Genomic DNA, 16,260 nt, shown 5'->3' on the forward strand with positions numbered 1-16,260 from the left:
ACAAAGGATGCTTCTTTTCTGGTGACACCCGCTGTCCATAGCTTCACATAGTAGCTGCATATATTTACATATTTGTACAAACCCTCTTTGCATCAAATCCACCATAGAACTGTACATAATCCTGCTGTTGTTCGGGTGTCTGTTGAAGGCCATCACACGTCTGTTCACTAATTCAATACAGCAGGTACACATGAAGAGGAAGCAAGTGAAGTGTCTTTAATTACCTCAATGAGGAAGTCTCCTGTCCTCAGAGTAGCCCGCCAGGCCACTCCCTCCACGTCCACAGACTCCAGATACTGAAGGGCAGGAAACGCTGGGGTGGGGGTGAACTCCTCGATGGGCGTCTCGGCTGAGATGAAGCACAGAGAGAAAACCCTCTCAGAACAGTTTAGAGAAATATATTGCTTCCTTTGATTCCATTTTATAGTAAATGAGATTGCCAATGACCACAACAAGATCACAAACACAACATGTGTGATATGCTGCAAACAATATTTGGAAAATGTTGCTTGCTGTTTAAAATCTGCTCTATTTTAATTTCTTTAGAGGAAATGATACATGTTTTAATAAAATAAATAAATTAATCCATTTGCACTGCTTTTAGTTCTACTGCTTAATAAAGATTTCTCATATCCTGGTCAGGTTAATAGTTAGTGCACTGCTGCTGCCTGCTGCACCTAAACGATGGGATTGATACATGCAGGTGCATACAATCACATGCTCACACACTTGCTCAACTGCATGCATGTCTCAACAAAATAGACACAAACACAGTGCACAAGCACACTTTGCTAAGTGAGTACGGTGTGCCACCACAAACTCCATTTAATCTTGGAACGAATCCAACGAAATCACTGACACATGAGAGTTCTCAGAGGACCACTAAGTGAACGTGTGTGTTTGTGTACGTGTGAGTGTGTGCTTCAGTGTACTGGGGTGTAAAATACAGAGTGAGTAAAAGAGAGAAGGGTGAGCCAAGATCCATGGTAGTGAGTGATGGAGCAGTAAAGCACACTCAGACTCCTGCCAAGGTGCCTGAGAGGGGTTGCCATGGTAACCAGCGTGAGCAGGGAGCTGGCACGTGCATGAATAAAATGAAATTGTGGCGATAGAGATGAGTAGAGAGAAGACATCGGTTCAAATGCAGAAGGTATGAAAGCGATGGAATAAAAACATTTAGAGAGGATAATGGACGGGAAGGATATGAAGCAGTTTGAGGAGGTGGAGCAGAGCAGAGAGGACCCAAAAAAGGGACAGTCTGAGTAAAGATGGGAGAAATAAGAGAGGAGTGTGTCCCTACTAAAGCTGAACGCCATGTGTGGGGAACAGATGGGACAGCTAGCCGACAGCTTAGCCAAGGATGACGCCACCAAAGGGGCTACACATGCTCTCCCACACACACTCACACACGCACGCACACGCACACGCACACGCACACACACGCAAGCTGAGTGTTGACCGAAGCTGGTGTTGTTGTTGACTCAAACAGTAACAATACAGACTGAGCCACCCTCAGTGACTCAGATCAACAAACTATTTCTTGCATCAAAAACTCTCAAGTTGAAAACAGCTCGGTAGTGAATGTTAATGTTTTGGCAATGGGGTGGGTGTGTGTGTCTGTGTGTGTGTGTGGAAGGGTGGGGGCGGGTGGGGGTTGTCTCACCTTTGGCTCCCCGCAGCACAAAACCAAACCCCTCATTTTCTTTCTTCTGTAAAACAGCATTCTTCTCCTCTATGATATAGTCACTGTAGAGGAGAGAGCATAGGGAGAGCGAGTATGAATCCAACACCATCCTCACACAACGAGAGATGGGGCGAGAGGAAGGGTAGCAGAGTAAAGCGGGTGGGTCGGGGTTGTTGACAAGTGGGAGGAGATGGTACACCTGTACTTCCTTTCCTTTTCTATTAACCAATCAAGTAAAAAACCAAGCAAGCAACCACAGCTCAGGATTACAAGGTTGTAATAGTATTTTGAGAAAGAAAGAGCCACACTCACACATATAGAGGGACAGAGAGAGAGAGAGAGAGAGAGAGAGAGAGAGAGAGAGACACAGAGAGAGACAGAGAGAGACAGATTCCTCTTGATTGAAGTATCTTTAGGATAAAACCTAAGAGTGAATCAATCTTCTGGCTGATCCCTCAGATGAGTCTGCAGCTGCAGAGGGTGTGGAGGACTTCTACAAAAAATCTGACAGAGATGTCTGAGATGCAATATTATCCCCTGATTAATGACAGAGGGAATAGGAGGCAAAGGTAAGTGAGCACTTCATCACTGCCTGATTTCCCTGAGTGTTGAGGGGTGGATGCTGTTAGATGGTGTTAACCTGTGCTGCTCTGCACAAACTTAAATGTATTTATTCAAGCCACTCCTCTGTGTCCAAAGCCTGTGAGCCCAAACCAAAGCTGAGTTAGTAAAGTAGTCTTCAGCAGCAAAGTGAATGTCATGGCTGGATGTGTTTAAAAGAAATATTCATCACACAGATTTCTCATCAAACTAACTGGTAATTTTTAGGTAAGACGCATGTATGAATTGTGATGGTTTTAATCTACATTTAGATGGGGAAAGATGTAGATAGAGCTCAAATCTAAAGGCATTTAAGACATGTGTAATGTAGAAGAATCAAATGTAACTGTCAAATAAAAAAGGTGGCAGCACCTACAGTGTAGATGGCTAACCCAATATTCCTTAGCTTAAACATTTACACAAACGATGATAGAATTGTGTCTTTTCACATTACACTTCAACTCAGGGGCCTGCTGGCAGTGTACAGCCTGAACACCTTGACAAAAGCCAGTAGATTTGTATTTTGTGAATTTCAGCAGTATCAGTCATCCTACCTCCCAGCTGAGGCAGATGTAGAGTGCTAGTGTTCAGGTTGCAACTCAGTAGGTGGCTGCAGTCTCCATTAGCTTAGTTACACTGCACTCTCTCAGACTCACCAAGGGAACACAGAGCTCCTGCTTCTGGAGCCAGGAGATCCGTAACAAACCTTTCTGCAGAAGTTAGGTCAAAGGTTTGGTTTCATAAAAACCTATCCATTCACTTTCGCAAAAATATTATGCACAGAATACAGTGTTGGTTAATTCATCTCAGCTCTATGCCCCAAAATGCCAAATTAATGCAATACACTCACTGTCCTTGTTCAGAATCTCTATCCGCCTACATAACTCAATAAAAAAAGTCTCTGCAGTAGGACCCATAACTTGAAAATGTAAATGTTTCCTCAAAGAAAAACCTGTCCTTTGCTATTAGTGATTCTTTAATAATTATCAGAATGCAGTTCAGATATACATCTACATTTTTTTACAACTTATTGTTCTACCTCGACCTTTGGCTGGCATATGCAATTGTTTTTTTATTTGGACATTAATACGTTGCATGAAACCTGCTGTGTTCATCTTCTAGTTTGGCAGCTCTGGAGCGCCATTCCTAAAGAAAGATATGCTGTCACAGGCGGGAGTCACTGTGGTCATTTTATATTCTTCTGTATATTTAATGTTTCAATTCTTGCACTGTGTTGATTGTTGTTGATTGTTTAATGTTATTGTCCCATGTTGCTCCACCCGCCATGACAAATTCCTTGTATGTGAAAATATACTTGGCAATAAAAGGTTCTGCTAATTCTACAAACCACAGAAATGACATTTAATCCAACTAAAACCTAGAATGCAAGAATTTGACATTTTAGAAAAGGCTGAGAAAGTGGGTGGAAACAATGCTCCCTCAGACTAGCGCTGTGTTCCAAACTGACACACTGTGACATTAAAGCAGACATTTGCATCATAACAAAAGCACCCATAACTTGCTCTTCCACTCTCAGATAACACATCTGATTCAGAAGAGAGGTCAAACTGACACTCTGCACAATGCATTTCAGCTTGAGACAGGGAGGGCACAAAGAAGAAGAAAAGACATGGACTATCAGCTTGAAGAAGAACATCCTGGCAGTAAATCATATGAAGCACAGAACAATTCATGTGCCCACATGTACAGTGCACATACATGCAAAAACAAAGTGTTAAACAGAGTTATGTAATACAATATAATGTGCACATTACAATTAGAACTGAGTGCACTAACAGCCGTGTGCCTTTAGATGGCAGCAGCTCCATAACACCTTCTCACGTGGACTCTATGACCACTGTTCAGGCAATACAGTTTGTGCAGCTCAGTTTACACCAATACAGATGGATTGCACATTTCAGCTGCATACTAGCTCAAGAAAAGAGGCAATACCTGTAGGAGGTGAAGTTGTCGTAAGATCCCACAGTGTAGTGTCTGAACAGTCTCTTAGTGCGGTCCTCCCGGGTCTCTGCAAAACAGATGAAAGCCCTTTTTAATTTAATTGATACATGTGTTCATACTATGTTAAACAGGGTATTTAACTTAAAAATTCAGCACTTCTTAAATTGGATTTAGGAAGGACAGTTTATTCTTTGGTTGAGATTCAGTCCTGCTAGTGACTTTTTACAAATCCACAAAGAATCCTGAATTGTCGAGGCTGTTTCTGCCACAGCTCTTGGCATGTTAGTTTGAAAATGTCTAAAATCTAATCTAGTTAGTTCAGAGAGAAATTAAGCTACCACAGAAAAGTAATCATCATTAACATGCTTCATTTATCATAACCTACCAGAGTATAATTGTTCCATGGTAATTGTTTTGTCTTTGAAACAATACAATAATTGAGTAATTCTTCCTTGAAAGGGTTTCCTTTAAAATGAGCAAATGCACTAAAACGGTGATGGCGTGGAACTCAGTTAAAGTGTGTGTGTGTGTGTGTGTGTGTGCATGTGGTTTCTGTCAGCATGTGGGTGGATTTATCCAATGGCAGTACTGATGGAGATCGATGCCCTCTCACCATTCCAATAATACACACTGCACCTCCACTAAACAGCAATCTGCTGACTACACACCCCAACAACCTTTCAGGCCACACAGAAACTCTTAATTGGGCGAAGCTGAGAGAGCGAGGGGCGTCCTGGTGGTGACGTGAGACACATGGCATGAAGCCACAAGTCTAGCTTGTAACCTTGGTCACATGTCCCCTCTGCTTCTCTGTTTCCTGTCACTTTTGCTGTCTGCTATCTAAAACAGGCAATTCATCAAGCTGTTTGACATGTCTTGTATAAGTGTGTATGAGAAAGAAAGAGCCATGTAAGGAGTGAGAAGGGAAAGAGATCAAAGCAAGTGAACAGACTTGAAGTGGCTGCTATCCTCAGATCCACTTTAGCCTGTCCATCTGACTGCACGTGTGAGTGACAGACTGTCAGCGGAGAGCAACTTGAAGCTCTGATGACGGCATCCACTGACACTTGGTGACACACCAGGAGGGCAAAAGCAATAAAAAGTCTGAACCATCATCTTCTGCTCATCCTCTCTCACCTGCCTTTATATTTTCTTTATCTGCTGTTCTATTATAATCTTGTTTACCTGTGCTGTGTTCTTCATTCTCCAAGAGTGTGAATCTCAATCTCTCTGATTCTTACACGTTCATTTGTTTCAACAAGATTGCAAATGTGTAGCTTTCCTCTTTCCACGTTTCACTCACAGGAAGGAGGCTGTCTTAATGAAAGCACATTACAAAACCATGCTCTGTCCAAAACAAGGTCCATCTCTTCCCAGAGCAAGGACCATAGTCAATTGGCATGAGTGACCTTCATGGTCACGGTCTGCAATGATACAGTATGGCATGCCTTTTAGTTAAAAGCAAAAAATATTTCCAGAAAACTTTGGTGATCCAATTTCCCTGTCCTGAGGTGGATTTTTGTTATCGTATGGATTATCAGCCACTGTGGGTTATGGGTGACTGTGGCTCAGTGGTGAGGAGGGTCGTTCTTCAATCAGATGATCGGCAGTTCGATCCCCGGCTCCGCTAGCCATGTTGATGTGTCCTTGGGCAAGACACTTAACCCCAAAATTGCTCCCGTAGCTTTGCCTACGGTGTGTGAAAGTTAGTTAGTCATGATGGGCAGGTGGCTCCTCCCATCAGGGTGTGAATGATGTCATGTAGCGTTAAAGCATTTTGAGTGGTCGGAAGACTAGAAAAGCGCTGTACAAGTACAGGTCCACAGACATTTAAAAATAATTTACCGTGCAGCCACAAAAGTCTTTGACAGCTATCAAACATCAGGTTTTTGGTTCAGTGTATCCGGAAGAGAACATTTTTTGATTCATTCTAAAATCATAATTTTGCTGCAGTGATAAAAAAAAAAAAAAAACAGGGAGGAAATTCAGCTTGAAAAAAGCAAAAGAGACACAAGTTTGTCCAACAGCAGCATCTGCAGCATTCAAGGAGCACGTCTTATATTTTCTATACGGAAACGTCTGTTGATGTCTTGCTTTTACTATGCTATCAGTTACTGTTTTCTCCGCCCACACAAACAATCCACAATTGAATGCAACAAGTTCATGTCTGTTCTCTGACGGTGGACAAAAGTAAGTCTGTGAAATGCATGTCAGAACAAATCGAAAAATCTCCAGGACAACCTTTAGTTGTTCATCTGAATTGGCTTTTTTCCGGATTTCCCCAGCATTTATCCCTGTGAATGAGAGGGTGGTTGAGAACACCTACGTAGGGGCATCTTCCCTTCGGCCTCCTCTTCCCTAGACTGGGTTTATAGGTGTGTTGGAAACCGGCCGAGGTGATGATTTCTGGCAAACCCTGTAGCAGCAGATAAGTGGTGTCACCAAACATCCCCTTCCCTCCAATCAGGCCCTGTTTTCTTTAGCTTTCTTCGCTGCCAATAGGAAACTTTGTGAATTATTTTTAATTTGCTCTGACATCTTAACACCTAGATGACAAACACAAACTCAACACATTTCAGATTGCACATTGAGTGTGTGAGCATTAAAGAAATCTGATTAGGTGTTTTTGTGAGGTAAGGTAATGCGGAAAAGAGAGGTGAGAGCTGATTGGTATTTTCTATGGCTCAGATGGTTCCTCCACATCTGCTCTTTGGAGGAAAGACGTGGCATTGTGTGAGCCCTGGTTATCAAAGGGAAGAAGAGATTAAAGAAGTGGGACATTTAGACTCCTTTCCAGCTCTCTCAGCTTTCGCTCACACATCATCATAGAGAGAGTGAAATGCAGCTTATTCATCACAGTTGTCATTTATTTTGTACAGCCCAAGAGCATCTAAAGGCAGTGCCCTGATAGCACAGATAACCTAAACTCCACTTCCATCCACATGCACGCACCCACACGATTGCACACGAGAGTCATGACAAAGGGCGTCCACTGTCAGTGAAGGCTGCTGCTTAAGTTAAAGTACCGTAAGAGGATTTATTATTATACTTTTTTTAACATAATAGGGAAGTATATATGTAGACACACCGAGGGAGAAAGCTCCTCAGAATGTGGTTTAAGAAGATATCTGTCTAATTTTCATTAAACTGTTGACGCTACTTCTGATGACAGAAACACAGATGGTAGTAATGGTGTCTTTATAAAAACAGTCAAGCACATAAAAAGGAGAAAACGTAAAATTAGTCAAAGTAAAAGTGTTATTTTGAGCTGCATATCTGTTGCACCGATTGATAGATACTATAAACTAGAGTTTCACCACCATCTCTATCATAGACTGATAGGATTCAGCAGCATTCACCTCATCACCAGAGCTCATTGAAGCTGTTACATTTTCTGTTTAAAGCACTCGGCGCTTAGTTGGACTTTCATGGGAGGAATTCTCTCTTGCAAAAGAGGGGATACATTTGAGACCAATGCAGTTCATATGAAAAAAAAGGAGTTGAGGATAAACAAGGGGAACAAACTCACTAAGGCATTGAGGCTTTCGAGCCAGTTGTGTTAAGCATTGAGCGTTGAGCTTTGTAAACAAGTGGTTAACACAAGATTTGACAAAAGGCTTCAAACGCTTTTATCTTCCGTGAGAATACGTTGCTGTGAATTCCAAAGTGTGATGCAGCAGGAGGGGCAACATGTGTGCACACGCTGTAATGACTATTGAGGACAACCTATTTTGCTGAAGTATATATTTCGGCCCATAAAGGCCCACCATTTTTTTTTTTACTTCATTTTGCTCACCATGGTAACAGTGCCAGAAGGACATATTTTTCTTCTCAGCACCATGTGACTCGAAATGTATGTCAAGAGAAAAAAAGTTGTTTTCCCTTTCTATTACAATGGAATTTATTTTTTTGATTCACTTCCAGAGACAAAGGCTCTGCGTAAAAAGGTGTTGTGTTATGAGCAATAATTCATCCAGAAAAATGTGAGAATAAGCTGTTAGTCTGTTCTTGCTGGTGATAGCTGGTAACACAATGTGTAGTAGAGACAAAAGCATATTTAGCACATAACGCTGAATCAAATGCTGTAAAATTGCAGCTCTTTCAGTCACCATTTAACCGGCAACTTCTCTGAGTGTTCTGCTGTGACTGATCCGTCTTAAATCACAGAGCTCCTCTATTCTGGACAAAGTGTAACACATTCACTGTCCTTGACTGAAGGACGTAAGAGCTACATCACTCACACACACGGAAAAACAAACCAAAACACACACACACACACACACACACACGCACTCACACACGCAGTCTTTGAGCCCTGCTGAATGAGAATTAACCTGTGCTGTTTTACCACTGATAATAGCTGCAGACAAACATGCTCACTTATCAAGGGCGCCTCATTAACTTTTTAATTATTTCTATCCACACCCCCACTCATCCCTCCTTTCCTTTTCTCCTTCTCTCGTTCTGCCCCCTCGTTCATGTTGTTTTGTAGTAAACTCTGAGGGCTCCCTACACCTTGAATACTAAAACACTTTAAATGAATCCGAACAATGCTGGACTCTCTGGTGTAGCACCTTCTCAAGAGCCACACAGCGTGTGAGGAGATGCTTGTGGTAAAAGAGAAATAAAGACAGAATCATATTCTCTTTCTTTCTGTTTTGTGCTGTCACACAATTTGCCTTTCGTTCCACAGATTCAACAGGGAGTTGCTGGACCGTGCAGGTGGACAACACACTTCAACACAGCAGAGGACAAAGCAATGACTTCATTTTCTTTTACATCTTCATATTCCTGTGTCTATTCTTGATTTTCTGTTCCTCAACCAAAAGATTCTTGAATACGACTTTTTCTTGATGAAATTTGGCATGCTCAAAAAAGGAAAGTGTGATAGAGAGGACACACACACAGGGAACAGAAAAGTACAAAAGAAAGACTGAAAGCAGGGGCTGCATCAATTTAATATTTATCTGTTCTGTACATATAGGGGATTAAACTAAACCATGCACGTGGTTTGGAGCTGCAGGGTAATTTTCAACATCAAAGGTAACAAAACTTAAACTGTATGAGCACACACATTGTATGATGCACTACTTTTCTGGTAAAAATGAACCCCATATCTGCATACATGGACATGATAAGGAGAATGTGGGGTAGCTCCATTAATTGTCGAGTGTGTCAGAACAAAAAGAATGATGATGATAGAGCCTATGCGATTTACTGTTCGGTCTCTTTACACCTCATCACCGCTGTATAAAGTTACTGCTAAAAGCAAGTACACTGTACTCATCAGAACTGCGTGTTTGATGGTGATACAGCTCTTAAAACTCCCTACCCAGTAATCCTTCTGATGTGGGAATTGGGGGTGCTGTTTCCAAAGACTTCTGCAACTTTCTGATACGTCTGATATATCTGACCTTCACACCCACTTCAAGCCATGATTGGTCCGCCGTGTGGAGGTGGGGAGTCGTGTTTGAACTTCTATGTCTCGCTCTCTTTTTCATTCTTGACACACATATTTGGCCCACTTTTCATGTGTACAACAAATGCCTTTCAGGAGAGACTGTCTGAAAATGTGCGCAGTTATCCCCGTTTTTAAACGATTATAGCGTTTTGACAGCCGGCCGTTCGGAACAGCTATAATCACTTTTGCTTTGACAAGGCTGGGCATCACAACATACCAACGAGTAATTCTCAAGCATTGCTAATGCAAAAGTCATCTTACTGCTGCTGCTTCACATTACAAGTGTTCCACTGGTGGAACGCTGCGTGGCTTTTATTGTGAAGCATCCATATTCAAAGTTACACACTTTCTTCACCGAAACATCAGCCTTGACCTCATCCTTAGGATGCTTCTGAAGAAGGACAATAGTTATTCCCACAATCTCAAGAGGTCAACAAAGGTAAACTAATTACATTTCATGTGCATTGAACAGACACAATAGGCTGGCAAAGAGAGCGGGAATAAGGGAGGGCAGAGATGCTTCCGGGATATAAACTCAAAGGCGCTTTGATCAAAGCACAAACTAAGACAATGACATTGAAAGACAGGCTTTAAAACCAACAATTAGAATACTAGATAAAATAGAATAATACCACTAAAAGACAAGAGTTTATCAAAGCTGTCAAGAGTGAGAGCTGGACAGCGCTTTGACATTTTCATTTGCACTGAATCCAGCTCTGAGTCATTTGTAGTAGTGCACGCCTTACTCTTCTAAAAATGTGTAGGCTTGCAGACCGATAACTCTTCTGACTTTACTACATTTTCTACATCAACTACATCTTGTGCTGAGTCATATTGCAAGTTTCTCATATTTACAGACAAGGCTATTTTTAGGTTCTCCTCCAAGATACCATTTTAACATTGCATGCCGCATGACTACAATGTCCATTGTAATCGCGTGATGACATCAGAACAGTGCAGAGAGTTGACAGGGTGTGACTTACCCCAGTAGAAGACATCACATGCAGAGTTTGGATGCTCTGCCTTCACAACTGTTACTACCCTGTCTATTCTACTACACAACACAGGCAGATCTGACACCATGACTGGACAACAGTCCATTTTTTGCCGCTCTATCTTTACAACTTCCTCTCTAAGCCTTTGACGAGGTGGTGGCCCCTCCTGCCACTGGTCCGTCTCCCAGCTCGAATCACTGAAAAGAGCCGGGCCTGGCCGCCCTCTCATCTTCGTCTGGAGACGATTAAAAGCACTACTGAAACGCTCATTTTGTGCAGAAGCCTATTCCAAATTCATCAGCAAAGGCTTCCCCCATTTCTTCGTTTTAAGAGTGACTTCCTTGGCGAGTAGATATGAAAACTGTGTGTCAGTGAGTGGCCGTAATGTCCCATTTAATTTCCACCTCCAGCAAACAACTCTAGTATATATTTCACATATATATATATAGTATATATGCCTCCCCTCTCTCTCAGAATTGGTTGGTTTGTTGAAAAGCCTTCAGAGAGCTCGTTGTTACTGAGTAAGTGTCGGAGGCAGAGACCAATAATTCAGCTTAATTCAGACAACAAGAAACAACTACTGTACAAGCTCTTCAAAGACACTTTGACGGCTCATCACGACACGCCTTTGAGTCAAGGTCAAGACAAGCAGAGATGCACTCAGACAAACACAGACACACAAACACATATTCTAGGAATGAGAAGTGAAGGCTAGGAGTGTTTAGTATAGGAACCAATGCATCCTAAACACTGAATCGTCAAGTTGAACTGGGTTTACTGAATCATCAATGACACTGCTATGTTATGCAATGGAACTTTCCCCACAGGTGTCATCTCAGCCGTATGATCTAGAAACTTTGTTTTACAAAATTGAAGCCAGATTGTTGGCTATTGAGCTATACTTTATGAATCTTATATTGCTTATATTATGCCAATATAGTTATAAATTAATTAAATCAAAAAAAAATATTGTTTCAGTGGTTACGCACGCCAACCCATACAATATATAATCAAGGATCTTTGATCAACATTGAGAATAACATCAGGATCATGAGCATGACTGGAAGTTCAACTTGCAGTCACCAGCACCTCTCTCTTCTTCTAAATGCTTATATCGAACATAATAAATACATTATTTAAAACCCCCAAAGATTTGTATTTTCCATCGTCCAGTTATACAGGAAAGACTGATGCTGAGAGACGAGTAGAGAGTATAACGTGGAGTAAAAAACAAAACAGGGGCGCCTTGGTGCAAAGGTAGGCGTGTGATTAGTCATGCCCAGTGAGAGGGATGCTTTACAGCTCTGCCAGACATTGCCGTGTGCGTTGCCACATTTTCTAGACTTGACACCCACAACAGTGAAACACAGTGGTCATGGCCTTGAAACTGTTTGTTTACAATACGGTTCAACAAACTGTGTTTTATTACTCATAAGAACGACTACTACAGATGAATATGGTGTGTAAGAGCAGCCATGACACTGTGAAATAGACTCGACTTTCAGAGAGAAATGCAGCAACCTGTGCAAGAGTACATGCTTGTTTATTTGTGTGTGTCTGCGTGCGTGGGCACTTGACCTGCTGTCATCCAGTGCCACCCCCGTCAAATGTGATATGTCTCTGCTCCACTGTGAGACGTGCTTCAGCTTTGATTCATCGTTCAAATAGGATCGCCATCTATTATGATTTGATATGGATCTGTCCTCCAGAGAGAGATGGCTCAACACACTCGACTGACTTCTGATGAAAAGTACAGATAGTGGCCATCACTCTGCTGCGAACACACACACATGCACACACACGCACACAAACGTGGAGATATGACACTGTAGGACACTTTTTACAGGGGTAAACGGTCGGACTCTTGAACTGCCAGTAACTGACTCAGCAAAACTTTAAGACCAAAGACATGCCTTCCAACCTGTGGTTTATCCTCTTTGTCTCTCTCTCACTTTCTAATAGAATGTATTAGTTGGCGATGATAATCTATCTGCTGACTCCACACTGAATAAAGTCTGTAACTGCAAAGCAAGTGTGTGTGTGTGCATAAGCACACGCACACACTTGCTTTGCTCAGTTTAACCTTTGAGAACTAAAACTACAGACTGAATGTATAAAAAATATTTGACATAAAATATAGAATTGCTGCCAAATAAAGCAAACGATGGACAAGGTGACTGTGAGGGCACAAAGGGCTTGATAAGAAATGAGGACACACTGGAGGATCAGAGCAGTGTTTGTTTTTCTTCGTACACAAAAGAGTATTCTACTTATTTTCTGTAGATTTTCATTCTGCCACCATCATTGGTTTGATCTTTAGCTTTCTGGTTTTCGTGATCTTGAATTAGACTGTCAAGAAACAGATGAATTACATATACCAATAAGTAGGCTCGCTTTTAAATGACAGTGATGCTCTTGAAAGTGTAATTATTTTGAATACATATAAAATATAGAAAAATTCTAATTCTAAAAATAATGTTGAACACTGGTCGGCAGATGTTGCCTTCTAAAGTATGCAACTTACGGCCTTACATCTTGTCTCACTTGACAGCTTCTGTTAAGGTGCCATTGGGCGATCTTCTGAAGCTTTAGTCTAAAGCCTGCTTGGTCTCTAGAAAGTATAACTGTGAGACGACCGAAAGAAAAGGAATAGAATAGTGGAAAGAAAAAGAGAGCAAGGCTTCAAGGGCAGACGTTCCTGTCAAGTAGGCACATGCTCTGTCAGCAGACTAACACAAAGCTTAAATGAACCTGTAACAATAAAAAGGAATCTCTCACATGAAGGTGTATGAATGCTTCTATACACAGTGCATTTTGGTTGGGCATGGGCATGCAACATTTACCCTTTGCATGTTAAACTATTCACTTCTACCTGATATATTCCTAATGTTTTTAAAAACTAAAACCAAGAAATAGAGGTGACAACAGCAAAATGGATGCCAGGATACATTTCACAATGAAAATAGTAATAATGTTAATATTCAAATACATTTGAAGTCATGCTGATTAGCAACTGTTGAAAGATTACATTCACACCAAACAAAATTGCATTATCAATTATGTTTTGAGGAAACATAATTGTCCTGGATTACTCTGTTTATGTATCATCAGCGTCGGGAAGAGGTAGCAGTAGATGGATGGGTCAAACATGGGACTTTTCCTAGAAGACCGCTATTTGTGTCCCATTTGGAACCAAAAGTAACAAACTTATATAAACCCAAAACCCAAGTACTGTTGTTGCCTAAACCTAAACGCAAAGGTTTCAGTTTAGAATCAGCAAGAGCACGCCGTGGTTAGAACATTATAATGTTGATTAACTCATATCTATAAATGTTGATTTGAAACATACTGTATATTTGGTTCAGTAAGGTCGAGATTCAACATATCTGTGTTTTGCAGAAATGTACAATGCCAACATTTATTCTGGCAACTGGGTTGCCCATAAACTATTTGGTTTGAGCTAAGGACAGATAATCTTGCAATACACATTATTATTGTATAATGACCCTTTCATCTTTCTAGCATCCCCAGTAGTAATAACATCTTATGGTCTGTCTTTTATACAACCCTTTGTCCTTATGGTCTAAGATCCCTCATCTCCCCTGAAAGACACGCCTCATTAATTATTGAGTTAATCTGTCTTATTTATTCCATCAAGCCTTTGTATTTACGTCTCAATTGTGTAGTATGTTGACACGTGTACAGAGTTGTCACTTGTTCCTATGGGATTCTGCAGAATGGCTTTCTAATTAGGAAGCTGCTCTGAATGTAGCTATTACAACAAAGTTAACTGTATTTGGGATTTCATTTAATAATAAATTAGGAAAATAACTTTTCTGACGGATGCTGATATTTTAGTGATATACAGTAGGCTGAAATTGTATTTGCAATTGCACCATTACAATAGAGCCCTCAATATTTCATCTTTAAGGTAACAATGCACACAGAAACGTTCAAAAGATAGTTCTTATTGACCTTGCACCTTGGACATGACTGGGGACATGACTATTCAGTCAACTGTGCTGATAGTTCCACAGTTGTGACCAGATGACTCCCTGTATGATCCCTCACAAATCCATTGCACCATCTCTCTGTCCCTTCTTACCTCTCTCTTCCACCATACCCTCCAACTCGCTCTGCTCATGTCATTCTCAGCTGCCGCAGCAACGCTGATGTTTAAGCATTCTAGGGGAGTGCAGACACACTCCAAAACTTCTTAATGGGCAGGCTAAAAATAGCTCGGGCTGGATCTGAGTGAGCTGATTCATGCGGCTGTGAGTCATTCAACTGTGCCGCGGTGTGAGAAAAGCAAGGGAATACAGTGAATGAGCACAAAGAGAAAAGAAATAGAAGAGAAAAGTTTGCACGCTTGGTGAGAGATCAAACCATTGAGAAAATAAAGCGTTGCTTATCCCATCACAGAGAAAATGTGCATTATTATGCTGTGAGTGGGTGTGTTTAGAGGTCCTTAAGGACATTTGAGGCTGTAGGGCAACCTAAGAAAAATTAAGGCTTATATAATGGAAACTGGGTCTGGTAAAAATGCATTGCTATTTTATTTACCATTTTGGAAGAATTTGTCTCTGTATTTGGCTGTAGCATGCCCATTTCTTATTGACGGATAGCAGGGTAGGGGAGTGGTCTTTGGCTTGAGGGCTGTAAAATCCCAACAGATCGTAGATTAACAGTTCTATTGCTGAAAATGAGTGGCCCCCGGCAATTTGGCAGCATCATTAGAAAGGGAAGAGCAGTTAATACTCACATCATTATTCCCTTCATTACCACGAGTAAACATCTACCATTAACCCCCACATGCAGGGCAGCAGCATGTGTGGTGTGTGAGTGTGTGAGAGGGTGTTTGCTGGATGTGTGAAGACATTCAGGCATATATTCTGCTCGACTGATTAGATTATTTTTTTTTCCTACACCATACAATGATTTATAATAACACATGGATACTGCACACCTCCCCGCCAAAAACACAGATCTGCCATTTGCCCACAGCCAGCAGCGTTTCACCATGGCATCACTCATTGTACGCTTAATGAATTCAATCAATATACTTGGTTTTTGCCCTCATTTTCTCCGTCAGTCGCTCATGCCCTCCTCTTTTCCTCCTATTCTTTTCCCTTTTCACTTCTATGCTTGGCCTTTGTCTTTCCTCCCTCTGGCCCCTCCAGCACCGGTTGAAGATGAACTGTTGGCTGCAGGTAGCCCTGGCCATGCTGAGAGAAAGAGCAGTGTGGTGACAGAATTAGTGATGGTTTAAACTGTCCCTCTTTCACACGGTCATCTGCTTCCTTTCTCTGTCTCTCTTGTTCTCTGTCTCTCTCTGCCCATACCCTCTTGCTCTCCCAAACTGAAATAGCCTTTTACATCATCCCATTTTTTTTGTCTTTCCCTCCTGTGCCCATCTCCTTCAAACCTTGCAGAGGGGAGTGAAAAGAAATGGACACAGAGACGGATGAAGAAGGATAGCACCTTCAGTGTCATGAATCAGAGGTGATGTACAGTGGCAGAGAGAGAGAGAAAGAGAGCTAATAAGAAAGAGAGAGCAG

General features: G+C 41.5%; 1 protein-coding gene across 1 annotated transcript in view; it reads right to left on the reverse strand.

Annotated features, from left to right (window-relative positions):
• Nucleotides 1-16,260, reverse strand: part of shank3a (SH3 and multiple ankyrin repeat domains 3a) — a 135,329-nt gene that overhangs the window by 13,493 nt on the left and 105,576 nt on the right. The window contains exons 14-16 of the mRNA XM_034535207.1: nt 4,238-4,313; nt 1,664-1,746; nt 225-349 (exon numbers count right to left, since the gene is read on the reverse strand). Of these exons, the coding sequence (XP_034391098.1) occupies nt 225-349; nt 1,664-1,746; nt 4,238-4,313 (284 nt within the window). The remainder of the gene's footprint in view (nt 1-224; nt 350-1,663; nt 1,747-4,237; nt 4,314-16,260) is intronic.

Source organism: Cyclopterus lumpus, chromosome 6, assembly GCF_009769545.1.
Source record: "Cyclopterus lumpus isolate fCycLum1 chromosome 6, fCycLum1.pri, whole genome shotgun sequence".
NCBI classification, from domain to species: domain Eukaryota; kingdom Metazoa; phylum Chordata; class Actinopteri; order Perciformes; family Cyclopteridae; genus Cyclopterus; species Cyclopterus lumpus.